Here is a 17138-nt window from a genome sequence, read left to right on the forward strand (position 1 = left end):
CAAACTTTTGAACAGTAGTGTATATGTGTGTGTGTGTGTGTGTGTGTGTGTGTGTAATATGGACAGACAGATCTAGTTTAGATGTTAGTGGAGCTAATAATCACCATGTCATAAGGAGATCACACACGCCACGATTCAATGCTCACTGTCGCAGATACATACTAATCCTCTTGTCCAATCAGGATTATGTTATTACAGTGATTATCAGTGCTAGATTTAGTCAATTACAGATAAGGGATTTCATCTTTGTGATGTAAAAAAAGGTTTTGAGAGGGCAGGATGCTGCTTCTGTTATATTAATAGCAACATCGCATGTCGGCACATGCAAAGGGTCGACTTCAAGATGGAGAATCTCCAAGCCCAGATCCAGTTCCATCAGATGATATAAAGCCTCTACAGTCTAAAAATAGTATTAACGTTGAGATGTGGAGCACAGGACACTAATGAACACAGTCTGGCATTTGGCATCATGTGAATAGCCCACAAATCATCATTGATGTTGTTCATTGTATCAATCTCCGATTTCTCCTTCCTCCCCCGTCTCTTTCAGTATCCATTACAAAGCACTTAGGGCAGATTCAAGGGATAAATTGATAACGCAGCAGTTGCACTTTTGTAAGGAAGCTCTTTGCATTGAACTCAGTTGAACTACAAGCAGAAGGATGCGACCTGCAACATAAGAGGCTCACATTTACAATTCTGATATTGATTTCTGCTGTATTTCTTTAAAAATATATGATTATAACTATGTTAAATTGCAGTTAATTTCACTCTGGCTGATGTAAATAAACTTTTTTTTTTAACATAGGTGACCTCGATGCTTTGAAGAAGAAGAACTTCACCATGAAGGAGGGAGTGGACTACAGGGTGAAAATCCACTTCAAGGTGAATATAAATCAGATTCCTGTCATAAAACAGTCTGCAGTGATGGTTGGTCATTCTTTTATACTGTGGCCTAAAAATACTGTTGTGTATTTTTAGCTTAAAATCTAAAGTGGATCGATTGTTTATTTCCTGTCTTGACCGGGCCAGTGCTATGAACAGCATACAGAAATACACACAGGCACCCTTTCCCAGGCTAAAGTTTCCTAAAAATAATACACTTGAAATATTTGTAAACAGATCGGGGTACAATGTAAGCAGAAAATTAGTTTATGTGGGGTTTTTTGGGCTTCAAAATATAAGTGATGTTGAAATGTTTTGTGTTTTGTAACAGTTTCCCCAAGAACATTTAAAGGGGTCATATGATGCGATTTCAATTTTTCCTTTCTCTTTGGAGTGTTACAAGCTCTTGGTGCATAAAGAAGATCTGTAAAGTTGCAAAGACTAAAGTCTCAAATCCAAAGAGATATTCTTTATAAAAGTTAAGAGTCAGCCAAGCCTACCTAAAACGGCTCGTTCTAACACACCCCACATGTCTACGTCACGATGTGAGAAGATTTGATAATGTGTTTTTTAACCTTAAACCGCATAAACACATTTCATTACACCAAATACACAAAATAATGTTCTTTTTAGCAACATCATATGACCCCTTTAATTAAAATGGTATCTAAAGTCTCTTTATTTCACTGTGAGTCACACCAGATCATATTCCTGCAAAATACCATTATTCACAAAATCCCTTTTGGATCCAGCAACTCAACAATATCTTTCTAGCCCATGATTCATCAGGATTTGATGCAGCTTCACACAGAAGATAAAAGAGCTTTATAGTTCATGCTCAAATATACTAAAATAGACAGTATCTGTATTTCAATGTATGGGTATTCCCTAAAAGGGAATGGAAAATGGAGTGAATTCCTAAAGGATCTAACAGGACCTCTGCTGGTGCTACAACAGGTTGAATGTCTTGAGAATGAAAATGACATGCTAAATTAATAATATTTATTCTAATTCATTCCATCTGTTCCCATTAGGTCAACAGGGACATCGTGTCTGGACTGAAATATGTGCATCTGAACTACAGGAAAGGACTCAGAGGTAAGAGCATCTGTAGTCATGAATTTAAATGTTGGCATGTTGAGTCAAGGGTGTATTGATATCTTTATACACACATGTACTGTTTCATATGACACATCAATTTCTTTATTTAAACGTAAAAATGGTAATACATTTTTTTAATATATATAAATATGCATATTTAAAACAGTTTATTTAATTCATGTTTAAAAAATATAAAATTAGTGAATAATTTTATTGATTTATTTTATTTTATTGAAAAAATAAGAGACATTTCAAATGTTTGTTGTTAATGTAGTTAAAGCTGCAGTCCATAACTTTTTTCCGTTTAAAAATGATCCGAAATCAATATTTGAGCAAGTACATAACCAGCCAGTGTTCAAAACTATCACCTTACTTTAGCCCGATTCACAACGGTTAGTTTATAACAATGTTTTCTAATTTGAGTGGTACGGGTAGGTTTTCGCGGGAAATTCGAGCATGGCACTGCGTCATTACGTCACGTCTGAAAACAAAATTGTAATGAAAAATGAAAAATTATTATTATTCATCTTGTTATTATTATTAATATTATTATTAAATTATTAAACATAAAAAAATTAATTACTAGTTACTTTTCTTTGTCCAGTTGCCAATTGCTTTTCTTTGTCATTCTGTCAAATTCATTATTTTAACCTTTTAACAATCAACTTAAAAATGCCATTGGACAGGCTATTGTTGGGTGCAACCAATCAGCTTTTGATGTATTTTTTAAGAATTTGACTCACTGATTTTCTTTACCTCTAGTGGACAAGGCAGTGTACATGGTGGGCAGCTACGGTCCGAGAGCCGAGGAGCATGAGTTTATCACCCCGGTGGAGGAGGCTCCGAAGGGCATGATCGTTCGGGGAACCTACCACATCAAATCCTACTTCACAGACGACGACAAGACAGACCATCTGTCGTGGGAGTGGAACCTGCAAATCAAAAAAGACTGGGACAGTGCAGAGTAAAGAGGTCTTCCTCTGTCTCTCTCTCCCAGATGCATAGCAACATACCCAATTTATCACTGATGTTTAAAACAGAGACATAGGCTAGGTAGATATGGTTTTGCTGGCTTTGCAAATGATTAAATAACAATTAGTCGAATAAAAAAAAAACTTAAAAAAAAGAATGAAGATATTCCTACATATTAGGTGTAAGTAACAGTGAGGGCATACAGTGACTGGCAGGGTATTAGAGGCGACTTAGTACTTTGTAATAGATTTAACAATGGTGTAACCAACAAATGAAATCCGTCATGCCTGTACACTCAGGTTTTAGTGTATACTGTAAATGTAAATATTACAATGTCTGTATTCTTGCAATGCATTTAGAGTTCTTTACAGAGCCCATGACCAGATCAGTGCATGCTTGAATGTGAAGCCATCGTGTCTGCAATGGCTAATTTCTTGTATTATTGATGATGTAATCAGCTTGCTGTTACCTGATAAATACATGTGTAGGACGTGGTTTGTACTAAGTGTTGCTTGTCAAAAAAGGTATTTCTGAGCATTAAACCTCTGTAGAAAAGATCAACTGAAACCAATATGAAGTTGTCTGGCTGTTCACCAGCAACCAATTCTGGTAAAGCTGCTTCACTTTTCTTGTTGGTTAGTCCTGACTGGCACATCAGCTTCTAAAATGCAACATTTGCTGGTCTTTTCAGCTGGGAACCATCAGTGGAGCCCATAGTCAAGCACCCTCCTCATTCCCTGAAAAAATTTAAGATCTGTTCATCTCTGTCCAGGTGTCTGTAACTGTCTTCCATCTAGCTTTTATGTTAGATTGCCTCTGATTTTTTTTTTTTTGATATTCCAAAATAAATACATTTATTGTTTATATGCCTGCTGATACTGTTACCTGACACTTCCATCTCCATCGCTGATTTTATTATCTGACATAAGATTATCTTGATTTTTCTTGAATAATTCCCTACTACATGATCATATTCAGAAATATTAGATGATACTGCAGAATATTCAAAATACTCTGTGGAAATGATTGGGTTTGACTATTTCTACAGAATAAAATTTATTGCAAAAAGGTAATTAATGCCACAGGAAATATCTAACTGGCATGTGCATTATGTAATGCCTTTATGGGGTAGACAAATACTGAATCATTAACTGTGAGCAATAGGAAGAAAAATACGAGAGTACACAAAAGATTAACTGCAATTTTTATGAACTGTAATTTATAACTTTGTGATTCCACAGTCAGTATAACATGTATTTGATCAAATTAAATCCTTGCAATATTTCAAAATATTCCCACATGCTGTATATTTTCTCAAATTCATATTGTGACTCATAATGAAATTTTCTTCATAATTGGATGTTATAATTAGTCTGCTTGTGGTCTGTATTGCATGATGCTGCTTTTTAAACATGTTAATCGGGTTTCATTGTGATGTAATGGAGGCAGCAGTAAGAAGTAAAGTAACATTTAGGGCATTTTTCAGCTGACCGATTCATTTGCTTAAAAAAAGATTCTATTGCTTCTGAATTGTTAAACTTTTCATCTTGTATTTTTAATAAAGTTTGGCCTATCCTTAATTGTATATCTTGTTTCTAATGTTGTAGTTTAGTTCAGCTTATGTTTATTAGATGCAAAACAGCACATAGCAGTAATGGCTGGCAATGGAAAAAGTTATTTCTGTTCGCTGCAAACAAAACAGAAACGGAAATAAAAAAGTTTCAAGGAAAAGTTCATATTTGTTCACTAACACATGATAAGACGAACCACAGAAGCAGGGTTGCCAGGTTTTCACAACAAAACCCGCCCAATCTCTACTCAAAACTAGCCCAGTGGCTTTCGAGGTGGGTCCCCCGTTAAAAATCGCATTCCGGGGATAAAATACACGTGTTTTGGCGGATTTCCCCTGGTAAAATTCGCCTTCCATGGGCTAACTATCACGTTATTGGGGTCGTTTTTCAACCCGCGGACATGAAAAACAACCCGCGGCAACAGTGTTAAAGTAGCCCAATTCCGCGGGAAAACCGCAGACTTGGCAACACCGCACAGAAGAGAGCAACATGCATTTTGTTATATCCTATCGCTTCACTTGAGTCTGCCACATGTACCGCCTTTCAAGAATGTAAATTGCCCAATCACAATCAACTATGTTAGGTACAGCTTTGGTGATTGGCTCTCTGAATGATTGACGTAATCACCAGCCACACGATGTTACTGTCTGCAAGCCACAGTGTTGCCATGTCCTCCTTTTAAAGCGTCTTTAGATTTGTGTTAATTCATGAAATATCATGCTAATAAAAATATACAGTCGCAGTGAAGAATTTTATACACCTATTTTTAAATAAACGTATTTAAAATTAATTTATCTAATTTATTTGCAGAAAATGTTGCCTTGTTTTGTGGAAAGTCACGTATTTTGATAATGTTTTGTCAGTGTAGTTTACCTGTTTTTCTACAGAGATCTGGCAACACGTGTAAGCGGTGAAGTTTAGCGATTTAGCATTATCCTTTCAGCTGGCAAGATGGCATCAGTATTAAGACACTCTACCAAATTCGGCCCGTCTGGTAGGTGTGTCATGTCTTGTCTGAAACCGTTGCTGTTTTTGCTATTTTGCAGTGGCCATTTTCCCCCCACCCCGAATTAAGTTTGCAGTAGTAATGCATTGAGGAAATAGGACAAAGGTCAGCAGATACAAAAGAGTTGTTTACGCCTTCCTGTCATTTTTAAAGCAGAAAATCAACATATTATGACACATATTATGTTAGTTTTTTGTTTTTATTGTTATGGGTTGTAAAAAGTAAGAAGTTAACACCATGTCCTTTAATAAGGGCACAGCTTATTCACACATGAAATACAACACTGCTCTTGCGTAACGTTAGTACAGTATTTACTGAAGTGTAATCAATAGTCAAATAAATGCACGTGTTAACAGTGTTAAATGCACTGTGTTGGCTTTTAGTTTTACATTTGCAAAATATTAGGAATTTCTCTTGCAGGATTTGTATCACTGTTGTCTGGAAAAAGCCGTCATGGGAGAATCTGTGCTCTGCCATACATTGTATCTAAAAACAGATACTCATCATCCTCAAACATTAAAGTCGACCTGGACAGTAGTAATGGTAAGCATATTAATACATAATATGCATAAATAATGGGGTTTCCAACACTTTGCAATTACATATTTATCAAAAAATCATTACCAGAATATAAATTTTCCTCTTTCTTACAGGTGTTGCTATAATGCAGTTCCAAAATCATCCTGTCAACAGTCTCAGTCTTGACTTTCTGACTGAGTTTGCTATTAATTTAGAAAAACTTGAGCTGGACAGAAGCTGCAGGGGTATGATCATAACATCCGTAAGTCATCAGAAACATCTGCTTTAGTGAAATCAAGTGTAGTCTATTTCATTGACAGTGTGTTTTTTTGTTAAAGGCCCAGCCGAAGGTGTTTTCTGCAGGCCTAGATATTTTGGAAATGTATAAAAAGAGCCCAGAGCACTGCGCAGAATTCTGGAAGGCTGTACAGGACGCGTGGCTTAAGCTTTACGGGTCCACCAAGGTCACAATCGCAGCTATCAATGTGAGTGTCACTATAAACACTTTTTACTGTTTTCTGATAATTGTCTTTTTTTGTAAAATATTACTTTAAGGTCAAATTGTGAGATGAATGAATGAATGAATGATGTAACTGCTGTGTTTTTAGGGCTCCAGTCCTGCAGGTGGCTGTTTGTTGGCTTTGTGTTGTGACTACAGGATCATGGCCGATAATCCTCGCTATAACATCGGTCTCAATGAAACACAACTTGGCATAGTTGCACCTTTTTGGTGAGTATTATTGATTTTTTTTTTTTATCTTGTTTTATTCACAATTCATGTACGTGGGAACCACAAGTTGTATTTACTCAAATAATCCATTAGTAATCAGATTGATGGCTCAATCAGATTGAAAAGCCTTCATGTAAACACCTCAACTGATCTGACTGAGTTTGATCCAGATGAATTTGTGGTGTAGACCTGAAATAATCCAATCAATAGGAAAAAACACAAGCATACAACTATCTTCCCAATTGGACTCAAAAATACTTTGTGATGTGCGTGTTCTACCAGACTACTTTTATAATATTCCTTTGTAAATGAAAATGTGGATCGAATTGTCAAGTTTAGGGTTCATGTAAACAGAACTTTCAGATTTTTTACATGGATTGACAAAAATGAGTGCGTGTAAGCATACCTACTGGAACACAGAGTGGTACTGAACAGAGATTTTGTAAATCAGGTTTAAGGACTCCATGACAAACGTTGTGGGCCATAGAGAAACCGAGAAGGGTCTTCAGCTGGGTTTACTGTACAGTGCCCCTGAAGCCCTGAAGATCGGTTTGGTGGATGAGCTTGTTCCTGAGGATAAAGTTCTCAGCGCCGCTACTGAAAACATGAAGAAATGGTTGGCCATCCCAGGTAAATGGTATTAGCTTGCTCCAAAATATGATATCTTTGCCTGTTATAGTACATTTTGTTCACGTACAGTGTTTTTTTCCTACAGATCATGCCCGTCAGATAAGTAAGTCCATGATGAGAAAACCCACAATAGACAAACTTCTTGCAAACAGAGAAGCCGACACCACAAACTTTGTCAGTTTCATCACCAAAGACTCCATCCAGAAATCTCTTGGGGTGTACATGGAGATGCTGAAGAAGAGGAGGTCTTGAGAACCGAAACACGTGCCTGTTGTTGTTGAAGTTGCCTTTATGGAGTGCATCAGTGTCGCTGTATATCACACTGTCCTCTCTTTTGTTACTAGAGGGTAACTTTGTTTGTAAATAAAATCTTTTAAAACCAAAATGGAATGGAATCTTTTTAGCATGCAAATAGTAGACATATAGCTTATCCATAACTTTTTTTAAATTCAACATCAAGGTTTTAGATAAAAATTTTACATACAGTATATGGATAAGGAAAAGTGTATAGGTTAAGTAAATGGTAAAAATTTCTTTTAAGTATTTCTCTATTTTTAATCAACTTTTGACTTTACTAGTTCATTTTAAATGGTCTTTAGTTTTAGTTTAAAAAAATGCATTGACACTTTATTTTACAGTGTCCTTGTTACACGTTACATGCCCATACTATAGTAATAACAGTAAATTATGCGTAATTACAAGCAACTAACCATAAACCAAACCCTACAGTAAATATGTTATTAATTAATATTACTCAGTACTTATTTGTGTAACAAGAACACCCTAAAATGTAACCAAAAATACAAATATTCTATATTTAATTTTATTCTAAAAGTTTATTGAGATTATTGGATATTGGTTATACTATTGATTATATATTTCAGTTTTTCAAAAAAAAATTACATTTAATTCAACATGCCATTTCTTTGTAGTTATGCAATTTACTTTCTGAGTAAAAATTGTTTCTACACCATTTTTTTCAGTGTAAGTTCTTAATGGGGTAATACAACTGCATTATGCTATAGAATTATTGCGTAATTGTAGAAAATGATTCATTTTTTTTATTTTCGTCAAGTCTAAGACAGCACTACACATCAAGCATTAGAATTGCAGTGTATATCTGCTGCAAAGGAAATCAAGAATATCTTGACTTCTCTTGAATAATTCCCTACTATACTACCATATGCAGAAATCATAGATAATATTGCAGAATATTCAAAATACTCTGCAGAAATTATTGGGTTTTTCTGTTTTTACAGAATAAAATTTCTTGAAGAAAGTTAATAAATGCCACAGGAAACTTGCATGTGCATTATGTAATGTCTTTATGAGGGAGACAAATGCTGAATCTTCATTAACTGTGAGCTAGTCAGCAATAGGAAGACAAATATGAGAGAGCACAAAAGATTAGCTGAAAGCTTTTTTTGTGAATTTTCATTTTTGACAACTCTGTGATTCCACAGTCAAAATATAAGATGTATTTGATCAAATTAAATCCTTAAAAAAAATGTCAAAATATTCCCACATTTTGTATATTTTCTCAAATTCATATTATGACAAACAAAACTGAAATAGAAATAAAAAAGTTTCAAGGATAAGTTAATATTTGTTAACTAAGAGATTATAAGACAAACCACAGGAGAGAGTAACATGCATTTTGTTATATCCTATCGCTTCGATTCCCTGAATAATTGACTCACCAGCCACACAATGTTACTGTTTGCAGGCCACAGTGTTGCCATGTCCGCCTTTTAAAGTGTCTTTAGATTTGTGATCTCTATCATAGGTTCACTTCAATGCTGTGAAGCGGTCGCTATGTGAACACCTTCGGTCTGATGAATGTCTGAAACCCTTATACCATCATGCCATTTTATTGGCCAGTAGTGTATAGCACCGCCCCAAAAATACATCACGTATGCTCCATATCAGCATGCTGCAAGCTATTTCATCAAATTTCATTTCCTTCAGGAGGTGAATCTTCTGTTGCCCATTGGAAAGAGATTCTTGTGTTCTAAGCCAACTATTTTAGAGCAGTATAATGTTACTCCTCTATGGCGGACACGACTTTTCTGAAAGTGTTGGATGATAGGTGAGTGGGAAAATGCTTATAGTGGCCTATGTTGTTGTCTCCGTGATCATCTGTGTTGTGTAAGTGTTGCGCTCAGGGCTCGCTTTCTTTCTGAGGAAGGAGGGATGTTCGTTCAACCCCCGTTGTTCCAGTTCTGCGGTTGCCGAGGCGCTGCATGAGCCGGACGCTTGGTGTGATGAGCCCGAGTGTATGGAGAGTGAGTAAATGTAATTCCCTCTTCTCTCTTGCTCTCTCCCCTGACCGCATGCGTTCATCAGAGGAGCGCTTCATGAGTCCGGTGGTTTAGTCAAATACGATTCCCACTCCGGCTGCGGATCAGATGATGCGTACTCTACAGCGGACTCAGACTCTCAGGAGCTTGTAGGGGACATACGTTGAAGATATAAGCTAGGGGTTTAAGGGGCGAGCTTACAGATATTCCCCATTTGCTCTTTCCCTCCCCTGGATCAAGTGTTTCTTGTGTCTATTAAACAATGCGAGAGGCATTAATTTTAGGACGTTTGTCGTGCACTATGGTTTTGGTGCTTCATGCTACCAAGCATTAGTTTGCCCAAATAATTACTATTCCTTTCAGCTCGGCTGCTGCGTCAAGCTGTAACAAATAAGTGTATTAAGAGTATTTCTAATAGCAAGCTAATGCCATAGTGGCTCAGGCTGTAGAGTGAGCAGATGGTTTTTCCTATCTCTCTACTTTCTAAGCTGCACTAATGCAGGCACGTGTATTTGAATTGGCGCTTACGCCTCCAACTCTTGTTTCGTGTACTGCTTTCAGGCACAGATTCTGAGGAGTCCTGCAGCAGATGATTTGTTGTGCAGTATGGTTTTGGCGCTTTTTGGTGCAGTATTGATGTGGCACTTACGCTTCCAACACTTGTTTCTTGGGACTGCTTTTAGGCGCGGACTCTGAGTTCCGCAGCTGACATTTTATTGTGCTCTATGGTTTTTGCTGCTTCATGCTACCAAGCGTTAGTCTGCCCGACTAATTATTATTATTCTTTCACCTCCGCTGCTGCTTTGAGCTGGAACAAATAGTGGATACTGGCTCTGAGGAGTTTTGCAACACACATTTGTCTTGCATCATGACTAATTACTCTGTTCTTGTCAGCCCAACTGGAGATGCGTTGAGCTGAACCACTGAGTGAATAAGTTCATGTGTAAGAGTAATTTTCTTATGGCACTGCGTTTTGTGCTGGCTTGCCTGATTGAGTGATCTATTTCCTGTTTCAGAGGTTTTTCCCACAATTCATGTGTCTCTGGGCCTCATGCAGGAGGATCAGTCTGTCTGTCGTATGGTTGCACCATCCAGCATCTATGGTGACCACCCGTTTTGGAAGAAATGCTGTCACTTCTAGTGTTACCCTGGATTGTAAGCAAATTAAAGATGCTGACTTCAGTCCATCTTGTCTCTATCTGAACCGGAGATTGGTTCAGAACAGGACATTCCTCCACGTAGGTTTATGGCGCAGATTAATGGGTTTTATGGCAGCAGCGTCCTCTGTGATTCAGTTGGGCCTGCTCCACATGAGACCATTCCAGTGGTGGATCAAGAGAAAAGGGATCTCGCCTCACTGCATCGTCGACATAATTGTTTGGAGATGCTGGCAGTGTATCTGGAACTCAAACAGTTCTTATTTGAGGGTTGTCACATACTGGTCAGGACAGACAACATGTGGTCTTGTACCTGAATCACCAAGGAGGACTAAGTTCTCGCCCCCTGTGCAGGCTGGTGAGGCATGTTGTTCTTTGGGCACAGACCAAGGACACTACACCCTGGGGTGAGCCTCTTTTGCAGAGGTTCGGACAAGGGGATGTGGATCTGTTGCTTCGAGCATGACTATGCATTGCCCGCTGTAGTTCTCCCTTTCTCCTCCTTTCTGCCTGGAAATGGATGCTCCCTGTTGTGGCCCACTCAGATATGGTTCTCAGATCTGGTAAGTCTGCTAGTTGGCCCTCCTTGGGAGGTTCCCCTCAGGCCCGACTTGCTACTCAGGCCTGGTGTATCTCCCCATTTGATTTATGAAACTGTGGGTGTAGCAACTGAGTGGAGCATGTTAGTGTGTTCTAGGCTCTCAGCTGAGATTGCAGACACTGTTCTTAAAATTTAGGAACCCTCTAGGAGGTGCCTGTATGCTTTTAAGAAAGCTTTTTGCATCTTGGTGCATGGCCTGAACCCAGTTCATTGCCCTGTAGGGTCAATACTGGAGTTCCTGCAGACTCGTTTTTGGCAGGGACATCCCCTGCTACTCTTGAGGTTTATGTGGCAGCTATATGTAGACCATGCAGTCCAGTAGTATATATTTACCTATTGTTTTTTTGATGGTAAACAAAGGAGCTGCTGTCACCAAACAGAGGACCTCTCTTTGGTTGATCAAGGCTGTCTTTGCGGCTTCTGAGGTGTGTAGCATAGCTTCGCCTCTAGGTGTGAGTGTTCATTCTACCAGAGGAATGGGAGGATGATCTGGATGTGAGGATGGCTCCTTGCTCCCAGGTTTATCTGCTTGAGCGAACTAATTCCCTGATCTTCCAGCTAACCTCAGGTACAGGAAGGTGTTGTGGTATATTGTTCCCAGCGTATTGTATCGCTTCACAGCGTTGAAGTGTTGAAGCTATGAAAGGGAATGTCTCGTTATGTATGTAACCTTGGTTGCCTGAATAGGGAACGAGACGCTGTGATGCTGGCCATTCCCGTACCTTTGATAAGTGCTTCCTTCATCTTAGAAATCACGCAGCACGCTGATATGGAGCATACGTGATGTATTCTCGGGGCGGTACGATGCACTTCTGGCCAATAAAATGGCGTGATAAGGGCTTCATAAGGGCTTCAGACATCCGTCACACCGAAGGTGTTCCCATAGCGACCGCTTCGCAGCGTCTCGCCGCTACTGAAAACATGAAGAAATGGTTGGCCATCCCAGTGTTTTAAAACCAAAAATGTTTTAAAACCAAAATGGAATGGAATCTTTTTAGCATGCAAATTGTAGACATATAGCTTATTCATAACTTTTTTTTAAATTCAACATCAAGTTTGTAGATTGAAATTTTCCATACAGTATATTCATGAAGAGAAGTGTATAGGTCAGGTCTAATAAATGGTTACAATTTCTTTTAAATATTTCTCTATTTTAATAAACTTTTGTCTTTTATAGTTCATTTTGAATAGTCTTTAGTTTTAGTTTTTAAAAATTTGATAACACTTCCTTTTACAGTATCTTTGTTACACATTACATCTACTTACTGTAGTAATAACAGTAAATTATGCGTAATTACAAGCAACTGACCCTAAACCAAACCGTATAGTAAGTATGTTATTAATTAATATTACTCAGTACTTATCTGTGTAATTATACTGTAACAAGAACGCCTTAAAATGTAACCAAAAATACAAATATTTTATATACACTGTAATTTTTGTTGAAGTTTATTGAGATTATTGGATATTGATTATACTATTGATAATACTATTTCAGTTTTTCTAAAATGTTACATTTAATTCAATGTGCCATTTCTTTGTTGTTATAAAATGTATTTTCTGAATAAAAAATTTTTTCTACACCATTTGTTTCAGTGTAAGTTCTTAATGGGGTAATAAAACTGCAAGAATAATAATTATAGAAGAATTGAAGGGTAAAATGTAATTCACATTCAATCATGTATTTCTTATAGCTATAAAATGATATTGTCATTGAAGAAAAATGTTCATTTTTTTTTATTAAGTCTAAGACAGCACTACACATCAAGCATTAGCATTGCAGTGTATATCTGCTGCGAAGGAACAACCTTGATGTTTCACAGGAGCTTGACCTCCACTGGAAAGTGATCGCTCACTGCCAGGGCCTGTGAGAGAAACATGAATGCTTCATATAGAGGAATACACTCAGCAATAACTCAACTCTCCAGGGAGCTTCTTAGGTCTAATGTTTAGAATACTAAATCCCAATGGGGCAAAACCTATCCTTACCCAACTCTGGCTCAATCCATGGTCTTGCATGAAGTCAAAGACCTGTGCTGATCCAGCGGACACTCCTTTCATCATGTCAGAGGTGGCCACAATCCTTTTTTCAAGCATATTATGAATAATTTCATAACACAGGTTTATCTTATCCAGCTAAATAGCCTGTGATGTCTTCCTACCTGTCATAAGGGCAGTTGGTGTGTGTGACAGTTGTGTCCGCACTATCAGGGATGAGCCAGGTGTAACTTTGGTCAGTGTGGAGGCGTATTTTGGACCAGTCTGAATTCGAAACGTAGCTACAGCCAGCATTGAAGTCTCCCAAAAGCATGATGTTCTGAAACGACATTTTGAATTGACACAAATCCTCCAAATCATATTGTATATTAGCATGGTGATGTTCAGAACAATATAAATTCAATTGAAATGTCTGTCATGTTAACAGAACTAGTTCATACAGTAAGCTATGCAACAGCATAGTTACATTTGTGTTCAGACGTTGTCTAGTATCCAAGACAACATCATGCAGAGCATCAATTTCCTTCACAGCGACTTCTGGGGATGTATGCTGAGGAATGAGGGCAAATTCCCGGACAGCTATAGAAAAGATACTTGTTAGTGCTCAGTATTTTGAGCAAAAATAACAATCAGCTCAATAAGAAGTGAATGTTGTTTAGTGTCACTGTGAGCTGAAAATTACTTTTAATCATTGAAATTCAATCCCTGCCAACTTCTTGATAAATAATAATATAAATACAGTCATTGTATTTATATTACATTACAAATACAATGCACACTATTGTTTATGTTTGGAGTCTGTAAGTTTTTTAATGTTTTTGAAAGAAGTCTCTTATGCTCACCAAGGCAGCATTTATGTGATCAAAAATACAGAAAAAAATGTGTTAAAATAACTATTTTCTATTTTAATATATTTTCAAATGTATTTTTTCCTTTGATGGCAAAGCTGAATTTACAGCAGCTATTACTCCAGTCTTCAGTGTCACAGGATCCTTCCAGAAATCATTCTAATATCTATTCAATGTTGAAATCAGCTGTGATTTTTAATATTTTTGTGAAAACTGTGATACACTTTTCATGGTTTCTTTCGTGAGTAGAAAGTTGAAAGGTACTGCATTTATTATAAATAGAAATCTTTTAAACAATTTAAAAGTCCTAATTGACTTTTGATAAATTTATATAAATCAATATTGCATCCTTGCTGAAAAAAAAATTTTTCAGAAAAAAAAGTCTTACTGACCCCAAACCTTTGAATGGTATAATACATTAAACCCTAAATATGGTCACCCAGGAACTGAAAATCACATCCCTTACATTACAACTGTGGCCTGTAGCACGGCTTTTAATTTCAGGGGAACTGTCTCTGAATTTAGTGTCCCGGATGTAAATTGCTGGATGAAAAGCTTTTGCTGAACAGTGCGTTCTCACTGTATTACTGCTAACATTTTCAAAATGAACTTGGACCTCCACCTGTATTAGAGGAGAACATCACAACAAAGGGTTCTCTATTGAAAGTATCAACCCTAAATATGGTCACCCAGGAACTGAAAATCACATCCCTTTCATTGCCACTGTGGCCTGTAGCACGGCTTTTAATTTCAGGGGAACTGTCTCTGAATTTAGTGTCCCGGATGTAAATTGCTGGATGGATGGCTTTTGCTGAACAGTGCCTTAACTGTATTACTGCTAACATTCTCACAATGAACTTGGACCTCCACCTGTATTAGAGGAGAACATCACAACAAAGGGTTCTCTATTGAAAGTATCAGTTCCACAGGATTCACATCCATCATCATACTGGAAGCTTTTTGCAACGGACACTGTCTGAGATCTGATGAAAATAAAAGTGAAATTATTAATTTGATATGAAACATATATATAAAATCTTATATGATATAAATGCTACCTGTAAATAAAGAGATATCTCTCTTTATAAGTGCTCCTACCCAAGGGCTCACTTACAATGTACTGGTATTCATATGGAGAGGAACCTCTGATAATGAAAATAATATTTATTAATTTATCTATACAAATAAATACAGCAACTAATAGACAGTTAAGACAACATACCCATTCACACTTTGCATCAGCTTATTCGTTGCAGTGAGATCACTGTCTCTCACTTCTTGGATGAGTACAATGTCATACCGTTGTACTACCTAACAAACACAATACAGTTACCAAATGAGGGCGTGTAAGTATTTAATAGGTTTGCATGTCACTCACTTTGGTAATGATGTCAAGCAGGGTGGCATTAGATGCTTTTGAATCCCCAAAGGATTTGATGTTGAAGGCTCCAATCAGAAAGGAGCGTCCAAGGTGGACAGATACCAGAAGTAGACCTATAGCAGTAATAATCTTCATGCTGTATATAGAGATAGAGGACATATTTAGACATTAATTAAACAGTAGTCATACCCGAGACAGATTTCAAACTAGACATAGCAATACAGGTGAAAGAGTAAAGGCATAAATACACTTACACTCACACAGAATCTTGATTAATAAATACAATCAATATGCATCAGTTTTAAATATATGCAATGAAAATAGATCTACCTGCTGTTGAGCTCTGCTTTCGCTTATGCTGTGAGAACAGGGAGAAAGCTTTTTCGCACAACTAAGTCTTTGTATACTCTAACTTAGCAAGTCCCTCTCTCAGGGAATAAAAGTGGTATCACATATTCTGGAGAGTTTTTATTTACCACTACTGTGTAAAGACACCAGCCTCTCGGTCACATTCTCCGTGGGAAATAAACAGATGGGCGATAAGACAATGTAACTTTAAACAGGTGGTTAGATAGACGTATTAAGATATTTATTTTGTAGCTTGCTATTGCAGCTCAATAGAGCAGGTTTTGTTTTTAACTTGCTGAACTACAGGGAGAGAATAGTGCCACGATAGTACCACAGCTTGTCCGTAACTGTTCATATACTAATACTGTATATCATTTATTTGTTTGTAAAAATGTTGTGTAGAAAGCCTATTTTAAATTGGCATCTTAACTTTATTATCTACTCTGTCATTTTAGAAGGCTGAACTGACCCCTGTTAACTGAACCCACTCCCTTAAACATCCAACTTCAGTGCAACAGAGGGCGCTACAGTGTGTGCCATTCAAATACACTTAGTAGATACAAATACTATATATTATGTGAATTTTGTATATAGTGTATGCTATTTTTGCATTTCATGTTATGTCATTCTTCTGTGTATCGTACATTGTTAATTGGTCAGATGAAGAAAATAGACCTATATGTAGCCTATTTATTTATTTAGAATTTGAATTCAAACAAAAAGTTAGTATGTTCCATGTACATATCTTTCAAGTCCACAGATATGTTGACCAGTGTTTACAAAGTATAAAGTCGTATTTAAAAGTTCATATTGTATATCTTGTCTCGAAGGCATGTCAAGGGCACTTCGGCATCGTTTAGCTGATTCCGGAACGGTGTTACACACAATTCTGTGACCGTAGTAGGCTCTGTTGTCATTGTTTAGCTTTAGCTTGATCACACAGGCGAGTTGGGTACGCAGACAGTGTCTGTCACTGCATACTGCGCGACAACTGCGTGCACTTTATATGAGTGTGCCCTGGAAGACAGGTGACATGCTGTAGTAAAAACTAGAATGCCGATTGAACTGTACAAAACAAGTTTATTTACATC

At 37.3% G+C, this 17138-nt stretch overlaps 3 protein-coding genes across 5 annotated transcripts in view; 2 read left to right on the top strand and 1 right to left on the bottom strand.

Annotated features, from left to right (window-relative positions):
- Positions 1-4538, top strand: part of arhgdig (Rho GDP dissociation inhibitor (GDI) gamma) — a 39810-nt gene extending 35272 nt beyond the window's left edge. For all 3 annotated transcript variants that reach the window (XM_016545691.1, XM_016545690.1, XM_016545689.1), the window contains exons 4-6: positions 809-885; positions 1920-1983; positions 2749-4538. In XM_016545691.1, the coding sequence (XP_016401177.1) occupies positions 809-885; positions 1920-1983; positions 2749-2954 (347 nt within the window). In that variant the 3' untranslated portion in view covers positions 2955-4538. The remainder of the gene's footprint in view (positions 1-808; positions 886-1919; positions 1984-2748) is intronic.
- Positions 4539-5410: 872 nt separating this feature from the next.
- On the top strand, positions 5411-7806 carry eci1 (enoyl-CoA delta isomerase 1). The gene is made up of 7 exons (XM_016545632.1): positions 5411-5523; positions 5956-6078; positions 6189-6316; positions 6393-6539; positions 6663-6784; positions 7236-7414; positions 7500-7806. The coding sequence occupies exons 1-7, from the start codon at positions 5481-5483 to the stop codon at positions 7664-7666; spliced, it is 909 nt and encodes a 302-aa protein (XP_016401118.1). The 5' UTR covers positions 5411-5480; the 3' UTR covers positions 7667-7806.
- A 5467-nt stretch (positions 7807-13273) lies between these two features.
- dnase1 (deoxyribonuclease I) lies at positions 13274-16122 on the bottom strand. Its single transcript, XM_016545643.1, has 9 exons — positions 16030-16122; positions 15697-15835; positions 15541-15629; positions 15377-15463; positions 15189-15301; positions 13937-14049; positions 13635-13789; positions 13462-13555; positions 13274-13337 (listed from the first exon to the last, which is right to left on the bottom strand). Exons 2-9 carry the CDS (start codon positions 15832-15834, stop codon positions 13290-13292), a joined length of 837 nt encoding a protein of 278 aa, XP_016401129.1. The 5' UTR covers position 15835; positions 16030-16122; the 3' UTR covers positions 13274-13289.
- Between the last annotated feature and the right edge of the window lie 1016 nt (positions 16123-17138).

Source organism: Sinocyclocheilus rhinocerous, unplaced genomic scaffold, assembly GCF_001515625.1.
Source record: "Sinocyclocheilus rhinocerous isolate Xijiao unplaced genomic scaffold, SAMN03320098_v1.1 scaffold189, whole genome shotgun sequence".
NCBI classification, from domain to species: domain Eukaryota; kingdom Metazoa; phylum Chordata; class Actinopteri; order Cypriniformes; family Cyprinidae; genus Sinocyclocheilus; species Sinocyclocheilus rhinocerous.